Below are 21,061 nucleotides of genomic sequence, written 5' to 3' on the forward strand. Positions count from 1 at the left end.
CAGGGGCTATGCATATATGCATATACGTTCATTAGCTAATCTCTTCTTGCCCCCCTCCCATCTGAAATAGGTCTGTCTGCTGCATGCATCTATGTCTCTGGATCTATTTTGTTCCTCAGTTTATTTTGTTCACTTCCACTTTATCTCCACTTTATCTCTTACTCCATTTTTATTTTCCTCTCATTCTCATATTTTATTGCCTGACCTCAACCTGTGTTTGTTTTTTGTTTTTGTTTTTTTGTTTTTTGTCTTCTTCCTGACCTATTATTGACAGCCATCGATCCTCCTGTTACATGCCAGTGTTTCCAATCTTTTGGGCCCCAGAATCACTGAGGGGCATTTTAATAACAAAGCCACCAGGGCATTCCACATATGAGTGAGATCTGGAGATACATTACCTTCACAAAACAGGTAACATTAATAGATGTTCTAAAGTCCCAGTTCATAATACACTTTTCATAACCTAGCCTTCATCTCCCCAATGACACAAAATATTGTCTAGCTGCTAGACTCTAGCATCTATAAGAATATATTTTGTAATCATATTTTAAAAGCTCCTTTGAGAAACCCTGCACCCCCGCTTCAGTTTTGGCCTTATAGAAACTCTGTCTAGTCTAAATGGGAACCGAGACTTTGTTTTTAAGCTTGGTGGGAAGTGATGGGCTGCCCGAAGTCTTCTCCTGCCCATATCCTCGGCACCGACGCTGAGAGTGATTGATGCACGCCTGCATGTGCCTGGCATTACCACGCAGATCCTCTCTAAACGCACAGCCAAGGTAGGACACGGGTGTGAACAACTCACTGGCATCGCCAGGCTGGTGTCTGTGCCACAGACAGCCCCGGTCTGTCTCACCTTGGGATCTCTTAGGTGAGGCTTCCTGGTCCCGTCCCAGACGTCTGAACCCGAGTTTTTGGAATGGGGCCCAGGGATATGCATTTCAGCACATTTCTAAGGTGATTCTAATGCATGCTGAAGTTTCAGAACCCCTTCCCTAGCCTTTTGAAAATGTATCTTCTTTGTTGACAGTATTACAGATGTCCCTTCCCCCCCACCCCCCGCCCCCATTGACTCCCTCCACCCAGCTCCCTTCCTCTCCCTAGGTCTTCCCTGCCCTATTGTCTGTCCATGGGCTATGCATATATGCATATACGTTCATTAGCTAATCTCTTCTTGCCCCCCTCCCATCTGAAATAGGTCTGTCTGCTGCATGCATCTATGTCTCTGGATCTATTTTGTTCCTCAGTTTATTTTGTTCACTTCCACTTTATCTCCACTTTATCTCTTACTCCATTTTTATTTTCCTCTCATTCTCATATTTTATTGCCTGACCTCAACCTGTGTTTGTTTTTTGTTTTTGTTTTTTTGTTTTTTGTCTTCTTCCTGACCTATTATTGACAGCCATCGATCCTCCTGTTACATGCCAGTGTTTCCAATCTTTTGGGCCCCAGAATCACTGAGGGGCATTTTAATAACAAAGCCACCAGGGCATTCCACATATGAGTGAGATCATGAGATACATTTCCTTTCATTGGCTTATTTACTTAGCATAATGCTCTCCAGGTCCCTCCATGCTGTCTCAAGGGGTAAGAGAACCTTCTTTTTCACAGCTGCATAGACTTTTAAAACCACCCCTATTTCCTCATGCTTTCTTTATAACCGTCTTCCACTCTTAGAATTGTTTCATTATTGTTGGACACCTGCTTTCTCTCAGGCTTTTCTAGCAGCTTCTCTGTTATTGAAAGACCCTCTCCTCTCCAGCTTTTACCATCCAACATGGCCGTTAGGAGTCTCTGCCACTTGCCTTGCCTTCTTACATTTCATTAATCTACCCACCTGCTCCTCTCCGAAAACCGCTCACTGCCTCTCCTGTGAGGACACTGTGACGGCATGCTTTCAGAAATCCTCAGTGCAGTCTCTCCACAACACAGTGTTCTGATCTACTAGATGTTGGGTGTTACTTTTCTTCGCAGCCGCGTTTCTGGAGAAGGTTCCCGCTGCAGCGGGCTGTGGCCTGCGCCCAGGAGCGGCCCTGCAGCGCTGTGTCTGTGGGAACTCACCACCCTAGACCGAGCCTCTCACTGGAGGAGACAGGGCCAGGCCTGTGCACAAGCTCTCCCCAGACAACCACCAGATCCGCTGTCTTTTCTCTTTGTTATATGTCCACGCATCCCTGCTTCCCTCTCTCACCACTGACAGATGAGCAAACAGTCCCTGGCTGTTCTCCCAGAGTCAGGAAAAAAAACACACACACAAAACACGGGGACCCTGTCCTCGGTTCTCATCACATGTCTCGGCATCAGCCTGCCTTCATGCCTTCTGTCTTCCCAGGTAGCCTCTTTCCCAACTAACCACAGGCACTTCCAGTGCACCTGCCACTCACAGGATTGGGGAGTCCCCGCCTGTGTCACACATGTCATACCTAAACTAAACAACGACCTCCCTTTCATTTCTTCTTTCTTTGGTTTTCTTTTTATTATTGCCTATGCCAGTCACTTCCTTCCCACTAAACCACTTTATCTCTTGTTCCATTTTTATTTTCCTCTCATTCTCATATTTTACTGCCTGACCTCAACCTGTGTTTTCCCTTCTTCCTGACCTACTATTGACAGCCATGAATCCTCCTGTTATATGCCAGTGTTTTCAACCTTTTGTGCCCCAGAATCACTGAGGGGCATTTAATAACACCGCCGCCAGGGCACTAACTCCCAGCCATTGGTATTTGTAGGTAGCTCCCCAGGTCTGTCTCATGTGCAGCCAAGGCTGGAACATCTCATTTAGACCTTCTGTTATTGCTCCAGTGTCAATTCTCAACACTGCCGAAGTACCTGGGATTTGCAGATGCCATGGAATCCCTTAATTGGTTATTTCTTACAATCTTGAGGAAACTCTCAGGATGAGCCTTATGTTACTGCTGAGGCTTAGAGAAGGGACCTCATTTGCCAAGCAAACTAACATAGTTCAAGGGGCTTCTGACCTCGCCTGGTTCACTTATTTCTTTGCTCTTTGCAGTGACCCTAAACTCTCTCTTCCAGGGATACCTATTCTCACTCATGTGGGCCACCTTTTCAGAGTCTTTCTAATGACGTGGCCACCCACATGACGCTCTCTTCAAAAGAGCTTCGCGGAGAGCTTGACATTCCCCTGTCGGTCCCAGAAAATGGGAATGAAGCCTCTCAGCATTTACTGCAGAACTCTTGGTTTCTCATTCATTCAGTTGGCTCCACTTCACATTCTTCAATAGGACACATCTTCTCATTACTTCTCAGCCCCAGAGCCTGAGTACTGCAAATCCTGCTCCCATAAACACAGCATTCATCTTCTCTGAGTCCTTGGGCAGGGTGAATGCTCAGATTTTAAAATCTGTCTGCCCCTGACCGGTGTTGCTAAGTGATTAGAGCTTTGGCCGACACACCAAAGGGTCTTGGGTTCAATTCCTGGTCAAGGGCACATACCTAGGTTGCAGGTTTGATCCCTGGCCCAGTAGGAGCGTGTGCAGGAGGCAACCAATCTGTCTTTCAATCGATGTTTCTCTCTCTCTCTTCTTCCCTCTATCTCTCCCACTCTCTCTGAAAAGCAATGGAAAAAGTACCCTCTGGTGAGGATTAGCAAAAAACCCACACAACCAAACAAATAAACAAGAAAACTGTCTGATAGCTAAATTATAGCAATATTTCCCTGGGAGATATTAAAGCCGTCTATGTATTGATCATGATAATCTCTTCCAATCCTCCAGAAAAAGCCATTTTTGCTTTTTTGCTTTGCTCCTTAAGATGATTTGTTTTTGGTTTCTGATGAATATATTTTCAGAGAGCAATGATTTATTTTTACTAGCAAGTCCTTAAAAACCCTCTGCAAGTGCTAAAGCCCCAGTTAAGTACGAATAATCAAACACTAATGCTTTTAAACACCTCTACCCCCTGTTCCACGTGAGAAATAGAGCTGTTTGGGCAAGTTTATGAAGTGACCTTGATTGAATTAAAGAGGTCAGGGATGGAACAGATTTCAAACTTATGCTCAATGATTTTAAAGAAATGACTTCCATCCAATTAAGCAGGAATTAGCATGAAATATTTTATTTCTGAAAGGTTAAAAGAATCCCTCTGAGAAAGCAGCTCTCTTGTTACTAGCTTTTTATTGAACATGAGAGAGAAAGTGCCACATATAGTTTTACATAAAGTGCTTTGTGAACACAGTGCTGATGATCTGGCATCAATTATACTATTCCTTGGGGCCTAAACATTCTATGGAAGGGACAAACAGTCCAATTAAGTTTTAATTTCTATTTCAAAAGCCAAAGGATCTAACAACTTTCAATTACTAAAAAAAAAAATTAAAAAATCAAGATATATTTTCCATCTGCAGTAGTCTCAACCTAGTTCTAGAGGAGAAAGTTTCAAATGTTATCTTACTAATTTTTTTCTTTTGGCTCCATCCTTTACCTTGAGAGAGCATGTCATTCTTCCTGCTCTAAAGTGTGACAGAGTCTCTGATGTAAAATGGTGGAGTAGAATTCCACAGAGGAGTGTGGAGGGACTGGACTCAGTGGTAGTTTGGGGACTCGGAGGTGTTTCTGGGGGGGGGAGACCTGAGAGGAACTATGACGATGCTGATCTGCATCTCACATTTTGGTACCACTGACCTCAGAGTGCCATGCAGACACGATTATATATTGGAAGGAGGCCATAGGCTATTAGAGAGAGAGGGGTGGGGCTTTAATCACACCTGGGGTCCTCATCTGGAACACATAGTCAGGTCTGTGACAATTAAGTAGATGTTGTTGTTTTTGTGTTTCCTTTGGACTAAACAGAAAAAAAATCCTTCAACAGATTAAAATTTCATTCTTCCTAGTTTTTTTTAATCTTCATTGAGGATATGTTTTTACTGATTTTAGATAGAGAAGAGGGAAAAGAAAGATAAAAACACTGATGTGAGAAAAACATCAATTGTTTGGTTCTTATAGGAGTCTCAACTTGGACCGAACAAGGAGCCCAGGCATGTGCCCTGACAGGGAATCAAACCCGCTACCTTTTGGTGTACCAAATGGTACTCCCACCAACTGAGCCACTCAGCTAGGGCTCTTCCTAGTTTTAATTTCCTATCTATTCACTGAACAAATTCTTGTCCACTTACTGTGTAAAATGCAATGCACTGGCCAGAGAGCAAAAGATCCTGAACTAGTCTTTAAGGAGCATAGCAGGTGGAAGGTCTTCCCATCTCAGCATGTTTTCACCCTTATTTGAGAAAACAAAGAAACAAAACAGCCCTAGCTGGTTTAGCTCAGTGGATAGAGTGTCAGCCTGCGGACTGAAGGGTCCTTGGTTCTATTCCAGTCAAGGGCACATGGCCAGCTCTTGGGCTCGATCCCCAGTTGGGGGCATACAGGAGGCATCCAATCAATGATTCTCTCTCATCATTGATGTTTCTAACTCTCTCTTCCTCTCCCTTCCTCTCTAAAATCAATAAAAATATATTTAAAAAAATAGAAACAAAACAAACCTTCTCCAGGTATAAGACAGAGTTCTGATGAACAGATTTATACACCTTCTCAGACACTCTCAGCTCTCACAGTTTTTTGGTTTTTGTTTTTTTTTGGTAGACTTTATCTATTAGTCTTGCTGAGACTTCTGAGAATAGAGAGCAGGCACTGTATGGAAACATGACCCAGTGCTATTCCAGAACAGAGAGAACTCTGATGATATGCTACTAGGATTTTTTTAGAGTAGATAAGCAACACTCTTAGATAAAAACTGAATATTAGTCTTAGAAGATTTCACTTGCTAATTTTTTTCCTTAATCTGGCACTGCAAGTAAAATGATATCATGTTCTCACATACATCATGAGAATTCACTGAATATTTGTTGTTTTAGTTTTATCACTGCTTTGTATTATGACACTGCTTAAGACAACTCAAGGAGGAAAAGAACTAAGCATAGAGAAATGAATGACTAGGATGCTCAGATCATGTAAACTACACTAGGAAAGTCTAGGATAGCAGGTGGAGACATCTCTTAAACAACTGACTGGTAGATAACTAAAGGAAGAATGAAATCCCCTATCCTAGCTCCAAAAGATTTGCCAAATAAGTTGTGCCTAAAAAATTGTAATTGCAAAAATTACCCACTATAAACTTGAAGAACTTTCTCAGCATTCCAACTAATTATTGTGGGAGGTAAAAAAAAAAAAAAAAACAGCCACATTTTTTCTCATTAATTTAGAACATGGGGTGGAGTGGGAGAGGACATATTACTTCTAAGATTTCTTCTAGGCCAAATCTTCTCAGAGTCTGTGCATCTCAGTAAGATTGATATTATTGCATATCTTCTCCCATAGACTCTTATTTTAAAGATTTATTGGGAGGTACAACTCATAAAGAAAAGCCTCAGGAACAGGAAGCAGGAAGAGCACTTCAATTAAATCTTGAAGTTAGATGGAGAGTCAATAAAATGGTGATGGGCAGGTAGGCTCTCCCTGGCCCTGGGAATGCAAAGGAAACATGGGAAAAGAAGGGAAGTTAAAGGGCTAGTACTGTAGCTCAGATCATTGCAGATCAGCCATCAACTCTATGCCTGTGCTTTGAGAAATGTCCTTAGTGTTAATTTTTTACTTTTTTGGAGAGTTTGGCAGTGGAAACATGGGTTGTGACAATGTTTACCAAAGGAAAGCATTTCTTCTTTCTCTTGCCTAAAACCATTGAGCAGATTGTTTCTGAGGAAATACATATCACCCAACCAGAAAAGGGATCGTGCCAATTTCCTGAATATTTTTAAAAGTTGGAATGAGCTTAAAAACAGTTTCTGGATACACCACCTGTGTTGAAGCCAATCTCCGGTTAGTAGAAAATACGGAAAATAATGGAAAGATTAAGCATAAGGCCCAGCCAGCTTTGTCTGGGTTAACATGTACTGAACATCTCCAGTATACCTTTGCCTCCAAATGGCATCACAGTGCCACACACATAGCAGGCATTCAAAGTCCCTGGTCGACTTTATTTGGCAACTGACTCTTAGGATACCACTTAAGGCATTTCAGGAATATTCTGGAGCTTTTCTCCCATGAAATTAGTCATGCCATAGAAAAGTCATTAGCCTAGAAAGAAGGAAACTGGTGTTGAGTTCTAGACTTTCCATTTACTATCTTGGACAAATAACAAAATTTCTCAACATGGGACTGCATATTCCTATTTGTGAAAAAAAGGAGGAGGCTATACAAGATGATTTCTAAGGGTCTCTTCTATGCCTGAAGAGACTCATCATTGCCAATCTCTGTGGGTAAGAACTCAACATGTCTGGCTGGTTTAGAACTTGAATTATTTGTTGGATCCTTAATAAATAGTTATGCAAATATGATCAGCCCTTGAAATAGGAAATGGTAAGACAGTGTGGTCTAGAAAGGTAAGCATATTATGGTAAATGAAATGTGAAAATTCCCTAGTTTAAAGCAAAAGAAGGCAATCGGTAAATGTCCTCCTGATACCTGTTACCGTTCTTTACTGCTTTTGACTGTCTTCCTAAATCAGTGGTTGGCAAACTGCAGCTCGCAAGCCACATGCGGTTCTTTGGCCCCTCGAGTGTGGCTCTTCCACAAAATACCACGTGCGGGCGCGCATGTACAGTGCGATTGAAACTTTGTAGCCCATGCGCAGAAGTCGGTATTTTGTGGAAGAGCCACACTCAAGGGGTCAAAGAGCCACATGTTTGCTGACCACTGTCCTAACTGATTGAAAACGGCCAGGTGGTACTGCCCTTTCAATAAGAATTTTACCATATCCTCTTAATTTAAAAATTAGTATTTATGGTAGCTTAATTATTAAAATAAAGCAATACATGTGCATATTATGGAACTTTTTTTGAGATGCACAAAGAAGAAAACAAAATCATCTTTTCTCACACCATCTAGAGATAATCACTCAGAATTTTTTGACCTATATCCTTACAGATTATCCCCTAACATACAAATTGTGAGTCTAACACATACACAAACACACAACAGGAATGGCCTATATATTGATTTGTAACTACTTTGACTTTGTGAACAGAAATATCTGAAATGGTCGCTAATTGTCATGGGGTCCTGAGGTGGAGACAGGAGGCCATGGAGGAAGTTGGTCTTATGCACGTCCATACCTGGATGGCACCTGGACTTTTAGATGGTGCCAACCATAACTGGCTACATCTGCTGCCATGCTCAGACTGAGGCTTATTTCTATGAACTCCAGCCTAGCAAACAACATGGTAACCTATCCCATATTAATTAATGTTAGTTATTTTTGTCTATGCCAACCATAACTCTTTCAAATCAACTATGTAAGCCTGCGGGTTGTACTTTTATAAACATTGTCTTTTTCCTCCACCCTCAGAGCACAGTTCAGGTTCCTCTTGAATCCCTATAGTCCCCATATAAAGATTTGGACTGCTTTGCAGCCTCAGTTATTTCTTGTTTAACAATCACTTAGCAATGTATCAAAAGCCTTCTCCCATGCCATTATATAGTTTTCTAAACATGATTCATTTTAAGGCTGCGTATCTATACTAATAAAAGGGTAATGTGCTAATTAGAGCAGATGTCTTCCAGATGACCATCCGGATGTCCTTCCGGACAAAGCCACGGTAGCTGCTGCAAGGACCGGGCCGAGGCTCAGGCAGCCTCGGGCGGCTGTGAAGGGCCCAGGCTCAGGCCAGCAGTGGCAGCAGCAGCAGGGTAATGGGGGCGGTGCCTTCCCCTGTCAACCCTGGGCAGGTCACCTCCTGCAGAGGGAGGCCAGACTGAGGCTTAGGCCGGGGACTGAGGCAGAGGCAGTTAGGGTTGATCAAGCCAGCAGGGGAGCAAGGTAGGGGTGATCAGACTGGGAGGCAGAGAGGTTAGGGGCGATCAGGCTGGCAGGCAGAGGCAGTTAGGGTCAATCAGACTGGCAGGCAGAGGCGTTAGGGGTGATCAGGGAGGCAGGCAGGTGAGTGGGTAGGAGCCAGTGGTCCCGGATTGTGAGAGGGATGTCTGATTTACTGACAGTCGGACATCCCCCGAGAGGTCTCAGATTGGAGAGGGTGCAGGCCAGGCTGAGAGATGTGCCCCCATGTCCCCCCATGCATGAATTTCATGCACCAGGCCTCTAATCTGTAATAATAAAAGCATAATATGCTAATTAGACCTGACATCCTTCCAGACGACCTTCCAGATAAAGCCAGGGCTGAGAGGGAAGCCCAGGTCCCGGGTGCCAGAAGGAAGCCAGTGCTGGCAGCTGGGGGAAGGAAGGCCTACTCTTGCATGAATTTCATGCATTGGGCCTCTAGTAGGTATATAATTAATTAACCAGTGCCCATGTGTTAGATATTTACATGTTTCTAGAGTAATTCTGATAATTGGAGCGTTAGGTAACTGTGCCAAGTGGCAAGGACCCACATGGCCCAAGTGGAGAGCTAGGGCCTCTGGGACCCAGCAGCTCTGGAAGTTACAGTGGGCTCATTGAAGAACCTGCAACACCCAGCCTGAAACACTATAGCATAGACTCTACCTTAAAACATCTGTCCCTCCTTCTCTGCTAGTATGGGAGTCTAATACAACTTCCTTTCTCTGGCCATCTCCCAGAAGGCTTCCACATTGTGCCCTAGAAACGGGGAGAACAGTTGCTGAGTACTTAGTCCCTCTCTGGTATCAACGACATTCACCCAAGTGAGAGAAGTGTCTCTAAGCCATTTAGATATGGAGGGCTTACTATACTAGCTTTTAATTAGCAAACTTCAATACCCAGGGCTTCTAAGTACAGTTAAGTCTTCACTTAACATAGTCCATATGTTCTTGAAAATTGTGACTTTAGGTGGGACAATATACGACAAAACCAACTTGACCATGGGCTAATTGATATAAATGGGAGTTAAGTTTCTGGAGCATATTTCTGATCACAAAAACATTACCAAACTTCTAAGCTTAAACACTTCTAATATTAAACATTGAAATAGATATAAGCCATACATACATTTAAGAAAGATTAATAAAGACAAGTAAGGTCGTTATTTCCAACCCCTTTGTTCCAGTTAAAGGTTGAGGTGGCTCTGCAGAGCCTATCCCAGCAGCTCAGGACACAAGGTGGGAACTAACCCTGGCCAGGACTGGATACATTCCATCGCGGGGCACACTCACACCCACATCACCCAGACGGGGACAACTTAGACACTTAACCAGTTCACCTCTGCTGAACATCACTGGGACGTGGGAGGAAACGAGAAACTGGTGAAACCCACGCAGATGTGGGAAAACATGCAGATTTCACACAGTGACTCCAGCCAGGAATCAATTTTTTTCTCTCTCATCAATATTATAATGAAATGGCACTGAACAAAAGGATGTTACATGAGGACCTGCTGCATCAGTATCATACAGAAGCAGGCGGAATTTCTAAGAAAGGGAAGAAAGTGATTACTTCTTTCAATTATTTGTTTTTCATTAGTTGTGTGGCACTGAATGTGTATGACTAACTGGAATTCTGTAAGACATTTTCCTGTCCTCATTTTTGTATTCATACCATAAATGCAGCATCTTTAGGTCTTTGATTAATGAAGCTTATGAGAAACAGTGTTAGGAATCAATATAATAGCTTTATGCCACCAACTGTGCTTGGATAAGCAATGCAGTAGGAAAGCAGAGGAGAATTAGGACAATGATGTTCATAAACAGCCAGTCCAACAGTAAGTCCATCAGTGTGCTAAGAAGTTGGTTCCCACATATGTTTTAATACGGTCTGTTATTGATTCTTTTGGCTAGTGTCCCACTTTCACAGTGTTAGAGTCACACTTGAAGGTGTAACTGGAGAGGCACAGAGGAAAATCAGTAGATGCTCTCTTTCCACTACCAACCAGCCAGGTAACTACAGCTTCTCTGCCACACTCACATGTAAGGGATCTGGAACATGCTTTTGGGAGGGCTGGTCCAGTTTTCAGGATTTTAATAACTTCAGGCATTCGCTTTGGACACCTCAAAGATTATAGCATCAATTCTCATAGGTGCCTGTGAAAGAGCCCATGATCCTGGAAGGATACACATGCTTTGCTCTAATTTTCTATTTCATTAACATATAAAAAGGAAGCTTAAACAATTCACTTGTTATATAAGTTCTGCTGAAAACAAAATCATGCAGAATTACTGTGTCTGAGCTTTAAAAATACATAGAAAAGTGCTTACATAGTTAATCTGTGTAGAAGAAAAAAATAGAAACCACAGTCTTTTATAGAAACTAACACAATTTTATTTTATTTTTTAAAAAAGCTCTCAACTAAAGATAATTTTTAAATTGAATTTAGAGAGAGAGGAGGAGAAAGGGAGAGAGAGAGAAACCTCATTGGTTGGTTGCCTCCTTATATATGCCCAGGCCAGGAATGGAACCCGCCACCTTTTTGGTCTATGGGATGTCCCTCCAACCAATTGAGCCACCTGGCCAGGGCTATTTTCTCCTTTCTTTATTATTCATTATTAGATCTTCCAAAACGACCAGGTGTTATTTTTGTATGAAAAACAGGTTTGCCTTGGCTGGTGTGGCTCAGTTGGTTAGGCATCATCCCGCACCAAGAGGTTGCTGGTTCAACTCCCAGTCTGGGCATATGCCTGAGTCTGGGGCTTGATCTCTGGTAATGGGCATGCAGGAGGCAGCCAATTAATGTTTCGTTCTCATATCGATGCTAATGTTTCTCTCCCCCTCTCCCTCTTCCTTCCTCTCTTTCTCAAAATCAATTTTTAAAAGAAGTTTGAAAAAGAAAAACAGAATTTATGTTTAACATGTTATATGCTACTGGAGGGCCGTGAGCTGATCTACTAAAAGTGTTTTCTATGAGCACCAATAGAATCACAGGAGAGCACTCGACAACTTGTGTCAATGTTGAAAAGGGTAATCCCTATTTCACAATCAGAAATTCCTACTTATTATTTACAAACTATAAAGCAAAATTAGGAATAAATACTACTAGGAATTCTTACAAAAGAAAACTTAGAAACTTACCCAGATGAAGTCATCTAAATTCCCTCAAAAATATTCTGATTTTTTTTTCACAAGTTGTGAAAACCACACTTAAAATCTAACAGCACTGTGTTAATTCTGCTCAAATACAACCTGAAAACATATTTTAACATCCTGTCAGAATGAGATACTAAGAGTGTTGATAAAATGACACTAAAATAAATGTAAATTTAGATTGCTGTTATAAGTGGCTGCCTGGCTCTGGGAAGATGTTGGGTTGCTATAGTATTTTCCATAGCAACTTTGCATCTTATTACATAAATATTCCCTCAGTGTCCTGAAAGCCTGCTAAGAAAACAGGATTACATCTACTCTCCTATGCAATGATCCTGCATCAACCTATCAGACGATATGCCCAGAGAACATAATAAACTGTAATCCGGATAACAGTGTCCCTGGCAGTTGAGGGGAATCCACACACTGGGGCTGTGCACCAGCAACTGGGCTGGGCCCTTGTGCTTCTGGCCATTCCGTTACACTCTTCCCAGGTCAGGGTCTGTGTGGTTCTTTCTGAAAATTGGCTGTTAACTTCCTCACTCTTCTCCTCTGCCTGCCAATGGCCCAACAGCCCAAGCCCGTCACCAGGCTCCCCGGGCTCATGTCACTAGGCAAGAAGCCAGGGCGAACAGAGCCCGAGTCCACTCTGCACGTGCAGCTGGAGGAGGTGCTGGCCTATTGCACTGGAAACCAGTGAGAGCCCACCAGCTCCAAGCCAGCATCAAGCAGGTGGTTTGTTTGAGAACCTCCGCGAGGGCGCCCGGTTTTGTGGAGGTGCAGCGCAGGTGAGTGGCTACAGTGTCGGGAAATCCGTGCTTTCCTGGACACAATGCGATTTCAGCAGCACAGATCAACTTTACATAAAACACACGGTTATGGAAAATGTGTGCATATCTGAGAGCGATGTCAGGAATAAGGCATTGTCAGGCGCCACATAAAAATAAGATTCTAAGGGGCTAAACTTAAAGACAGTGTAGGCTCCAAATGTGAATTTACAAAACAGATGAACACAGCCTGGCTGGGCAGAAGGAACGCTTCCCTCCCATGTAATAGCACCTGTCTCTTGCACTTAAAAGGTAAAGCAATTTACAAAATGATGATTTTATAGTTTTTCAGGAACATGTTCATTATGAAAGGAGAACCGTAATGGTATATAAAATCAGGGCACTGAAAAAAATCTATCCAAAATAAACATACATTGGAATTATTTGGCAAGATTAGCAAGAAAAGAGAGAGAGAGAGAAAGCCTTGTGCTTCTGGCCATTCGGTTATACTCTTCCCAGGTCAAGCAACAACTCTGCTTGTAAATGAAGCTCTGTTTCCAGAATTTAGGAATGAAGCAGGCTACCGAGCCCACCTCGGAAGATGTATTTTATCATCTTGAAGCCGTATTAGTTTTAATGAATCACCCTTTCTTGTTCAGCATTTGGGCTCCCAGGAGACATTCCTTTGTGGTGAAAATAAAACGCATGTCTTTAACGGGGTGGTCGCTGATAGACACACAACCACTGCTGGATTCCTCCTTCGGGCTGTCATTACATGTGCACACAGAAGGCGACACACAGCTTGTCCTCCCAGGCTCCTCTCACCACGGACATGCCTGCCTCTGGGTCTGCTGGTGCAGGAGCTCCACCCCGACGGCAAGTGGCATGGACTCACTTGCCCCGTCTGAATGCTTGTGGCCCTCTGCAGAGTTCTAAGCAACTCCAGAGCAAGCCTGCTCAGATCGCACTCAGCTCAATGGGAAGCGCCTACCAACTGCGAGTGAGACGCCCCGGCCCCCTTCTGTTGGCCCCGCCACCGCTCCCCTCCAGCGCCCACTCCAGTGGTGCTGGGGTGGCAGTGAGCCCGACTGTGACTGTAACCTTCCCGTTGGGCACCCTTTATGTCTATCAAAAGCACTCCTAAGCAGGGAACAAACTAAATCAGAAAAACAGGCAGTCCTGGTGTTCAAAGAGATGAAGGGGATAACAAGAGAGAGCCTTATTATTAATTTTTTTTTAAAAACTAACGCTTCCAGCTACATATGAAACTATTCAGGCAGAGTGAATACTGCTAATTCCAACTGAACTTAATTATGAGTCTCAAATTTGACTCGGCTGGCTGAAAGATTTGGCAAATCTTTCCAAATGATTTCTTACTGAAAATTTTTTTAAAGGTCTGTACCTATGATGTGGTGCGTTTCCATGGAAAATTGACAACCCAGAAAATATTCTTCATAATTAAAAAAAGTAATTGCTCCCCTAAAGAACTCAGAGCTTAAATGAGGTGTAATTAAAACCCAAGAGCATTTGTGCATTATGGAATGGTTTAAGGGTTGTCTATTAAGCAAAGGACATATTAGTTTTATTCTAAAGTTTGTGTTCAATATACAATATATACTCCCTAAATACTGGATGAGGTACATACACTGGGGTAATTATGTTCATTTTGGTTTATACTAAATTTAAATTCGTGGCTTTAGAACATATGTGGCATTAGGCATTGTATTTTTATTAGGTTAACATATTTCTTCTCTTCTAAAAGCATCTCACACGCTTGAGGGCAGGGTACACTGTGTCTAACCCTCGCCCTATGCCCAGGGTCCACAGAGCCTTGAACACAACCAGGTGCTTGACAGATGTTTAGTAATAATCAGAATGACGCTGGGTTTCAACTTTCTGAAGTGTAGACTATTGAGCATGCGGCACTGTATTTTGTATGTATACATGTTCAGACCATGTGGGGGAAGTGAATTATCTTTGTTTAAACATGCTTATTAATACTTGCCATTTAATATTCTTTTTCTTTTTATGTATTTATTTTTTTGACCTTCACCCAAGGATATGGCTTTACTGATTTGAAAGAGAGAGGAATGGAAAGAGCAAGAGAGAGAAACTTCACTGTGAGAGAGAAACTTATCGGTTGCCTCCCATATGCACCCGGAACAGGGATTGAACCCCCAACTTGGGTATGTGCCCTGACGGGGAATCAAACTTTCGACCTTCCAGTGTGTGGAACAGCTCTCCACCCAACTGAGCAACACCTGCCAGACTAATGCTTGCCATTTAATTAGAACAAATGTTCTTAGGGTTGCCATCTTCCTATAAACTTATGGAAGAAAAGCATAAAGACCAGAAGAAGGGGAATATGCAGTTGAAGTCAACACACTTTGCTTGAGCGCTGACTTGGCGAAAGGCCTGGGGCCAGGAGCTGGAGGACGACCAAGATAATAAGCAGAGTCAACACTGTAAGCAAGGCCTTCACATGCATTGATTCATTGGACGCTCACAGTGCTAAGACTGATCAGGTTCTGCTATCTGAGGCCTTAAGATCTAGGACAGACTTCCTCTTTTTTCTCCTCTCTTTCTTGAGCTTTCTTGTCCTCACCCTTTCATAACCAGCATCAAAAATACTATATAGAACCAAAATAAAAAAATTAGTCTGAAAAAGAAACGTTTTTAACAAAAAAATTGTTGGGGAAGGGGTTAAAGAGAAAAGGAGAGGGAGAAGGAGGGGGGGGGGGAGGAATAGATACAGCTTTTAAAGTTTGACTTGATTCCAGTAGGAGGTAGACTATGCAATAATAAATTGAATTTTTATCAAAAACTATCTTCACAGCCTTCAGAACAGGATGCCGATCTTCTTGAATGAATGCTTCGATAAATCTGTCTTGGTTTTCAAATTTATTAACAAAACTCATTTTCATTTTTATCATCATCTTAGTTTTGCTTCAGCAAACTGCCTTCCCTTTCAAGATCCAGCTGATGGGGAGCAGTGAACAGCCCACCCAGAACTACTACTATATTGTAGTGAGAGCCGTGTGGGGAACTCTAGTCAGACACGTGGTAAATTATTATGGGTGGTGAAAAGCGGAAGTACAATGAAATATTCTTCATAACCAGAAGATCAGAGATATATTGACCAATTTTGATTTTTTAAAAAGAATTTAGCACAAGGTATACAAGTCCTCCCACATGATACATTGTGTCTTCTCTAGAAACCAGTTCTCCCCGGCTGCCCCTCAGAAATAAAACTGCCTGTTAGCTTTTGTGCCAGGAGACAGAGGAGGAGGAAAGCCAGCACTGGTGGACCAAACTCAAGCATCCTGTCGGGGGCGGTCTCACCACAGGCCTCCCACAAGCCCGGGCTCCCAGAAGGATATCCCCTCAATTTTCAAGAATGCCTGGGGCAGCTACTGCTCAGAGCATCCAAGACAAAATCTCATTGTTTTAACAGAAACGAAAAGGGCAAGGGGTTTGTTAGAAGATGGAGAATTTTACTTCTATTTCAGCATTTGGCAATTCCCGCTAGTGAATTAGAACTACATTTTGAAGAGGCCTGCTCACAGGTGCCTGACAGCTGCAAATGTGTACCTACAATTAGTGCTGGGTCACCTGAGGAGATACCACTGAAAAAATCCCCTCAGGTTGCCCCCCCACACCCTCGCCCCCGCCCCACACCAGGTCCCTGGGTCCCTGCTTCAAGCAGCCATTGGAAGGAATCTGTCTCCGGCTGGGTAAAAGACCAGATGGGAATTCCTGCTCTCAGACAGTGGCCCCAAACATGCAGCCGAAAGAAAAACCGCTGCCTGCTTTGGGCAGGATCTTCGGGGCCCAGTGGAATAAAAAAGGTTAGTTGCTTTCCTTTCCCTCTAATCAGTCCTGAGCTTTCCTCATAAACCACATGCCACGTTCCCTGGTCCATCTCATTTTGAAAGCACAAAAAGGACTTTGAACTCCTGGGGGCCTGGCATTTGAACTCCAGTTCTTTCATCTTTTCCCTCAGCACTCAGTAGAGAACAGGCCGTGTTGTGCTCATTAATTCTACTGACCAAGTAACAAGCCTGGTGAAAGCTTCTGAAAGCTCAGGTCCACTTCAGGCTCTTACCAGACGCCTGGGGAAAACGAAGAGAGGTTGGGAAGACGCCTCTTCAGTCAACCTTCCAGAGAGGACCCTGCGGTCCCTGTGAGGGGAGAGGTCTTGGCACCTCCGTGGATTCTTCTGCAGCAGAGCTCAGGGCGATCCTACAGGTACACGCTCACTGCCATGGTCTGTAACCTCCCCTGTGAGCCACTGTTCTCAGTCATCATTCCGGCCCTATCCTAAGCAGACTACAAAATTAGACACATTCCTTATTCAGGAAATTGATTGGTTGTTTTTTAAAAAAATGTCCTTTCCTTGCCAAAAAAGCCACAGGTTCAAATTAAAATCCCTCATTAACTTAATTCTTTTCTCCTACACATACCTTATTAGGTATGTTAAAGATACAAGTTTCATGTAGGCCTGCCTCTCATCTAGAAACTTCAAAAATGATGAAAGCTTTTTTGAGAAAAAATATTTTATATTTTTATGGGAAGATGTCATTGAGTTTAAGAAAATCACACTAAAATTTACTCTTTTCCTTTGACAGATGAGGGTGTGCAGGATAGAAATGCTGTGAGGAAGGTGGTTTCCTCAAACAAGCAAATTTAAACCCAGTTACGAAGCAGTCCTGCGAAATCTGTAGCGTCTCATTAGGAGGCACACAGTGACACACACATGCTAGCTTCACTTTTCAGACAAAGGCTTCAGAAAAGAGGGGCATGGTGCTTTTGTCTATGCCAAGCTTCTGAAAGATATAAATAAATGAATTTGAGGCTAAAAGGAAAATGTTCTAAGGCGGTTGGTCTCAACCTTCAGCCTGCAACAGAATTCCCTGCAGGGCTCAAATCGCAGGTTGCTGGCTCTCACCTCCACCTCCCTGACAGTTTCTGATTCAGTAGGTGTTGAGCAAGGCCTGAGAATGTGCATTTCTAGTAAGTTCCTACCCGTGGTTGGCAAACTGTGGCTCTCGAGCCACATGCGGCTCTTTGGCCCCTTGAGTGTGGCTCTTCCTAAGCCTTAGGAGTACCCTAATTAAGTTAATAACAGTGTACCTACCTATATAGTTTAAGTTTAAAAAATTTGGCTCTCAAAAGAAATTTCAATCGTTGTACTGCTGACATTTGGCTCTGTTGACCAGTGAGTTTGCCGACCACTGGCCTAGACGATGCTGGTGCTGCCGGACTGATGCCCACACTTCTGAACCACTGCTCTAAGGACCTGAGCTCCCTCTGCTGCCCCCGGACAAAGCAGCTTTCCTTGCGACCATCATTTACGCCTCCGACTCTCCCTGAAAGCCCTGGAGAACCAGGCATTCACACCGCTCTGCAGCCCTGATGACATGACCATTTTCTGAATCTTGATTTTGGCTTCTACCAACAAATTAGCAAAGGTCACCTGTTTCTGGTTACCCGACTCTTCCTGTTAAAAAGCTTGGGACAGGTGAGTGTTTATTCCCGGTACATACGAGGAGATAGATCAGATCTGTCATGCCTCTATTTGTCTTTTTTTTTTGCAATGGTGGCAACTCTGGTCCTTCCTGGGCCCTTTACACCAAACTCTCCCCCTTGGACGAGCAGTCCCCATTGGTGTCCCCTGTGTGGAGTGACCGCGTCCTTGGCCTGCTTCTACAAGACCAAGGGATTTACATAAACACAATTCAAGGACAGAGTTTTACATCAGTATCTCAGATGAGACGAAGTACATGAACCAAGTTCACTCTGAGCTTCTCTCCTTTTTACAGCTCAAGAGTGATGCCCCTTCCTTGGTACAAAGTGGGCCAACCCTCTGACGGCAGGTTCGGTGAACCAAAGTTCACTGGAGAACAGCCTAATTCTCCAGCGAGCTCTTTCAGAGGCTAGAAAGCTTCCTCGGGGATTAAACAATTCGCATGTTAGGACACTGACTGAAGCTAGATTTTATCCGCATTGCAGCATCAGTGGTGGCTACCATACTATGGAAAAGGATTTTTATGAGAACAGGTAAGTATCCCTGAAAAAAGTATAATGGCCCCAGACCTACTCATAAAGAAACAACTGGAACAATTTAAATTACTATGTTCCCAAGAAGTGTAAAGTTCTACTAATAAAAGACACAGTCACTCAGAGATGAAAGTTTAGTATAACTCGATAAAGGTGAGTTATGTGTTCATTTCCCAACGTATATGCCCCACCTGGGATTAGGAACATCACTGAGATACCTCACGGTGTGTGGCGGTTTTCAGCGTTACCTGATTCATCGACTCTCATTTTTTTAGTTGGGCTGTCACAGTTCTCATCATCTGACATTTCCATCTCCTCTTCGCGACGGATGCCCATAAGTTGCTCACTTTGAGCGTTCCGGAGCTCCTGAAAGTTAAGAGTACATGAATGTTAGTCACTCTCCCAATGATCTTTTAGTGTATTATGGCTGACACATGAGCACCTAGAATCTGCAGTTTTCCCCTTTCAAACATTGCCCCACCTAATCTAAGAAAACATTTTGAAGGGTACAGAAGGTGGGGGTGGAAAGACAGGAATCTGGTATCGGACTTGGAATAATTCCTGCTCACCAATGACTAGTTAAGGGCTCTTCAGCAAATTATTAATCTCTCAAGTTTCAATTTTTAAATTTGTAGAAAAGGGGATGACAACATCCACCTAGCAGGGCTGTTGTGAGGATTACACAGAAATACCTATCGCCATGAGTGGCACACAGGAGCGGCTCATCGCTAAGGATTGGGAATACAAGCAAGGAAACGTTTAAAAGGCTGGTTTGCTACTGACCCACTGTACTGTGTAGCTCTAGGAATGTTTCTTCATCTCCCTTAGCCTCAATTTACTCACTGGGATATTGTGATGATCATACTTTTGAGCATAAAATAAATTAATGCATATAAGATACTTAGCCTCATGTTAAGCACATGGTTCTCCAAGTTGAAAATGCAGACCTCTATTGTTCTTCCTGCAGAATAGGGGCCCTGCATGTGAGCAGGTGGCCCTGTGTGATCACTCACACACACACACACACACACACACACACACACACACACGCACGCATGCACGCACCATTCATATATTCAAATGGTCAAATTTAAAAATATGTTGGAGGGTAAAATAAAAACAGATGGCTTCTTTTTCTAGTGTTTTACATTATGGTGTAGAGTTTATTGTTTTTGTTGTGATGGTTGCTTTAGCATCACTTTATGATCTTAGGATTATATCTTACACTTTCCACCTATTACAGGAGTGACTGCAGCCAAGGCATTTAATTTCTTTGAGCCTTTGTCAACTGACACATAATTGGGGAATAGTAGTAATAAAGGCCATTTGAATGCAAGCATGCCACGTGAAAACTTATAAAAATAAGGAATTACAGAATATTATTTTACAGCTGTATCTAAAAATCAGAACACTGTAATCATGTATGTTAAATAATCATATTATTTGTATAAATTTCTATATTACGTATTTGTGAATCCTTATCCATTCTGTTCTCTTATATGTGTTTCCCCTTTTTACCTCATTTAAATTGAAGTCTTTAAATAAAGTCAAATAATTAAAATAATTTCACTTTATAATAAACCTTTGAGTAACAATAAAGCTAAAGTACGACGAGGTACTGATGGCATGACTTTAAGCATAGTTCTAAGGCCCATTCAATCAGTGTGTGCACATAGTAGTCTGTGTAATAGGTCCTTTCCGTTGTCTTCCCTTCTTAGCCCACAGATGTGTACTGCAGCATGATGGGAAGGAAAGTATTTGCGTGGTCAACTCTGAACCCTGGGAATCACCAATACAGAGGACAGGGAGGGGGATCAGCAGAGAGGCAAGGTCCCTGGGACAGGGACACACGTCAGGGCAGTCCTGATGGCCACCAGGCTGACGGCCCAGGCCTCCTTGCGTGACATGCCACCGAGTAGAAGGGGTGCCAATCCTATCTTAAACAACACCATAGGTATCAGATGTCACATGTGATTAGTGGGGAAGTCTTTAGGTTGTGGACAGCTAATTTTTCTGACAAAGAGGCCAATTCCCAAAGAGGTGGCCTGAAAATACTTAAAACAAGGAAAAGCCAGGCGGAGAGAATAAATGAGCCTGAAAGAGCCTGTTGTTTAGTCCCCACAATTAATGACAAACTGTCATACAGTAGCTGTTCTAGTGGGGGAGGGCGGCAGAAAGGAAAACAATGTGAGGAAAAAAAACAAGCTGAGGGTGTTTCCACAGGGTGCCTCTGGTTC

The 21,061-nt window shown here is 43.0% G+C and overlaps 1 protein-coding gene across 1 annotated transcript in view; it reads right to left on the reverse strand.

Moving 5' to 3' along the window:
- ENOX1 (ecto-NOX disulfide-thiol exchanger 1) overlaps positions 1–21,061 on the reverse strand; it is a 271,625-nt gene that overhangs the window by 102,123 nt on the left and 148,441 nt on the right. The window contains exon 10 of the mRNA XM_006752974.2: positions 19,073–19,190. Within this exon, the coding sequence (XP_006753037.1) occupies positions 19,073–19,190 (118 nt within the window). The remainder of the gene's footprint in view (positions 1–19,072; positions 19,191–21,061) is intronic.

Source organism: Myotis davidii, unplaced genomic scaffold, assembly GCF_000327345.1.
Source record: "Myotis davidii unplaced genomic scaffold, ASM32734v1 scaffold70, whole genome shotgun sequence".
Classification (NCBI taxonomy): domain Eukaryota; kingdom Metazoa; phylum Chordata; class Mammalia; order Chiroptera; family Vespertilionidae; genus Myotis; species Myotis davidii.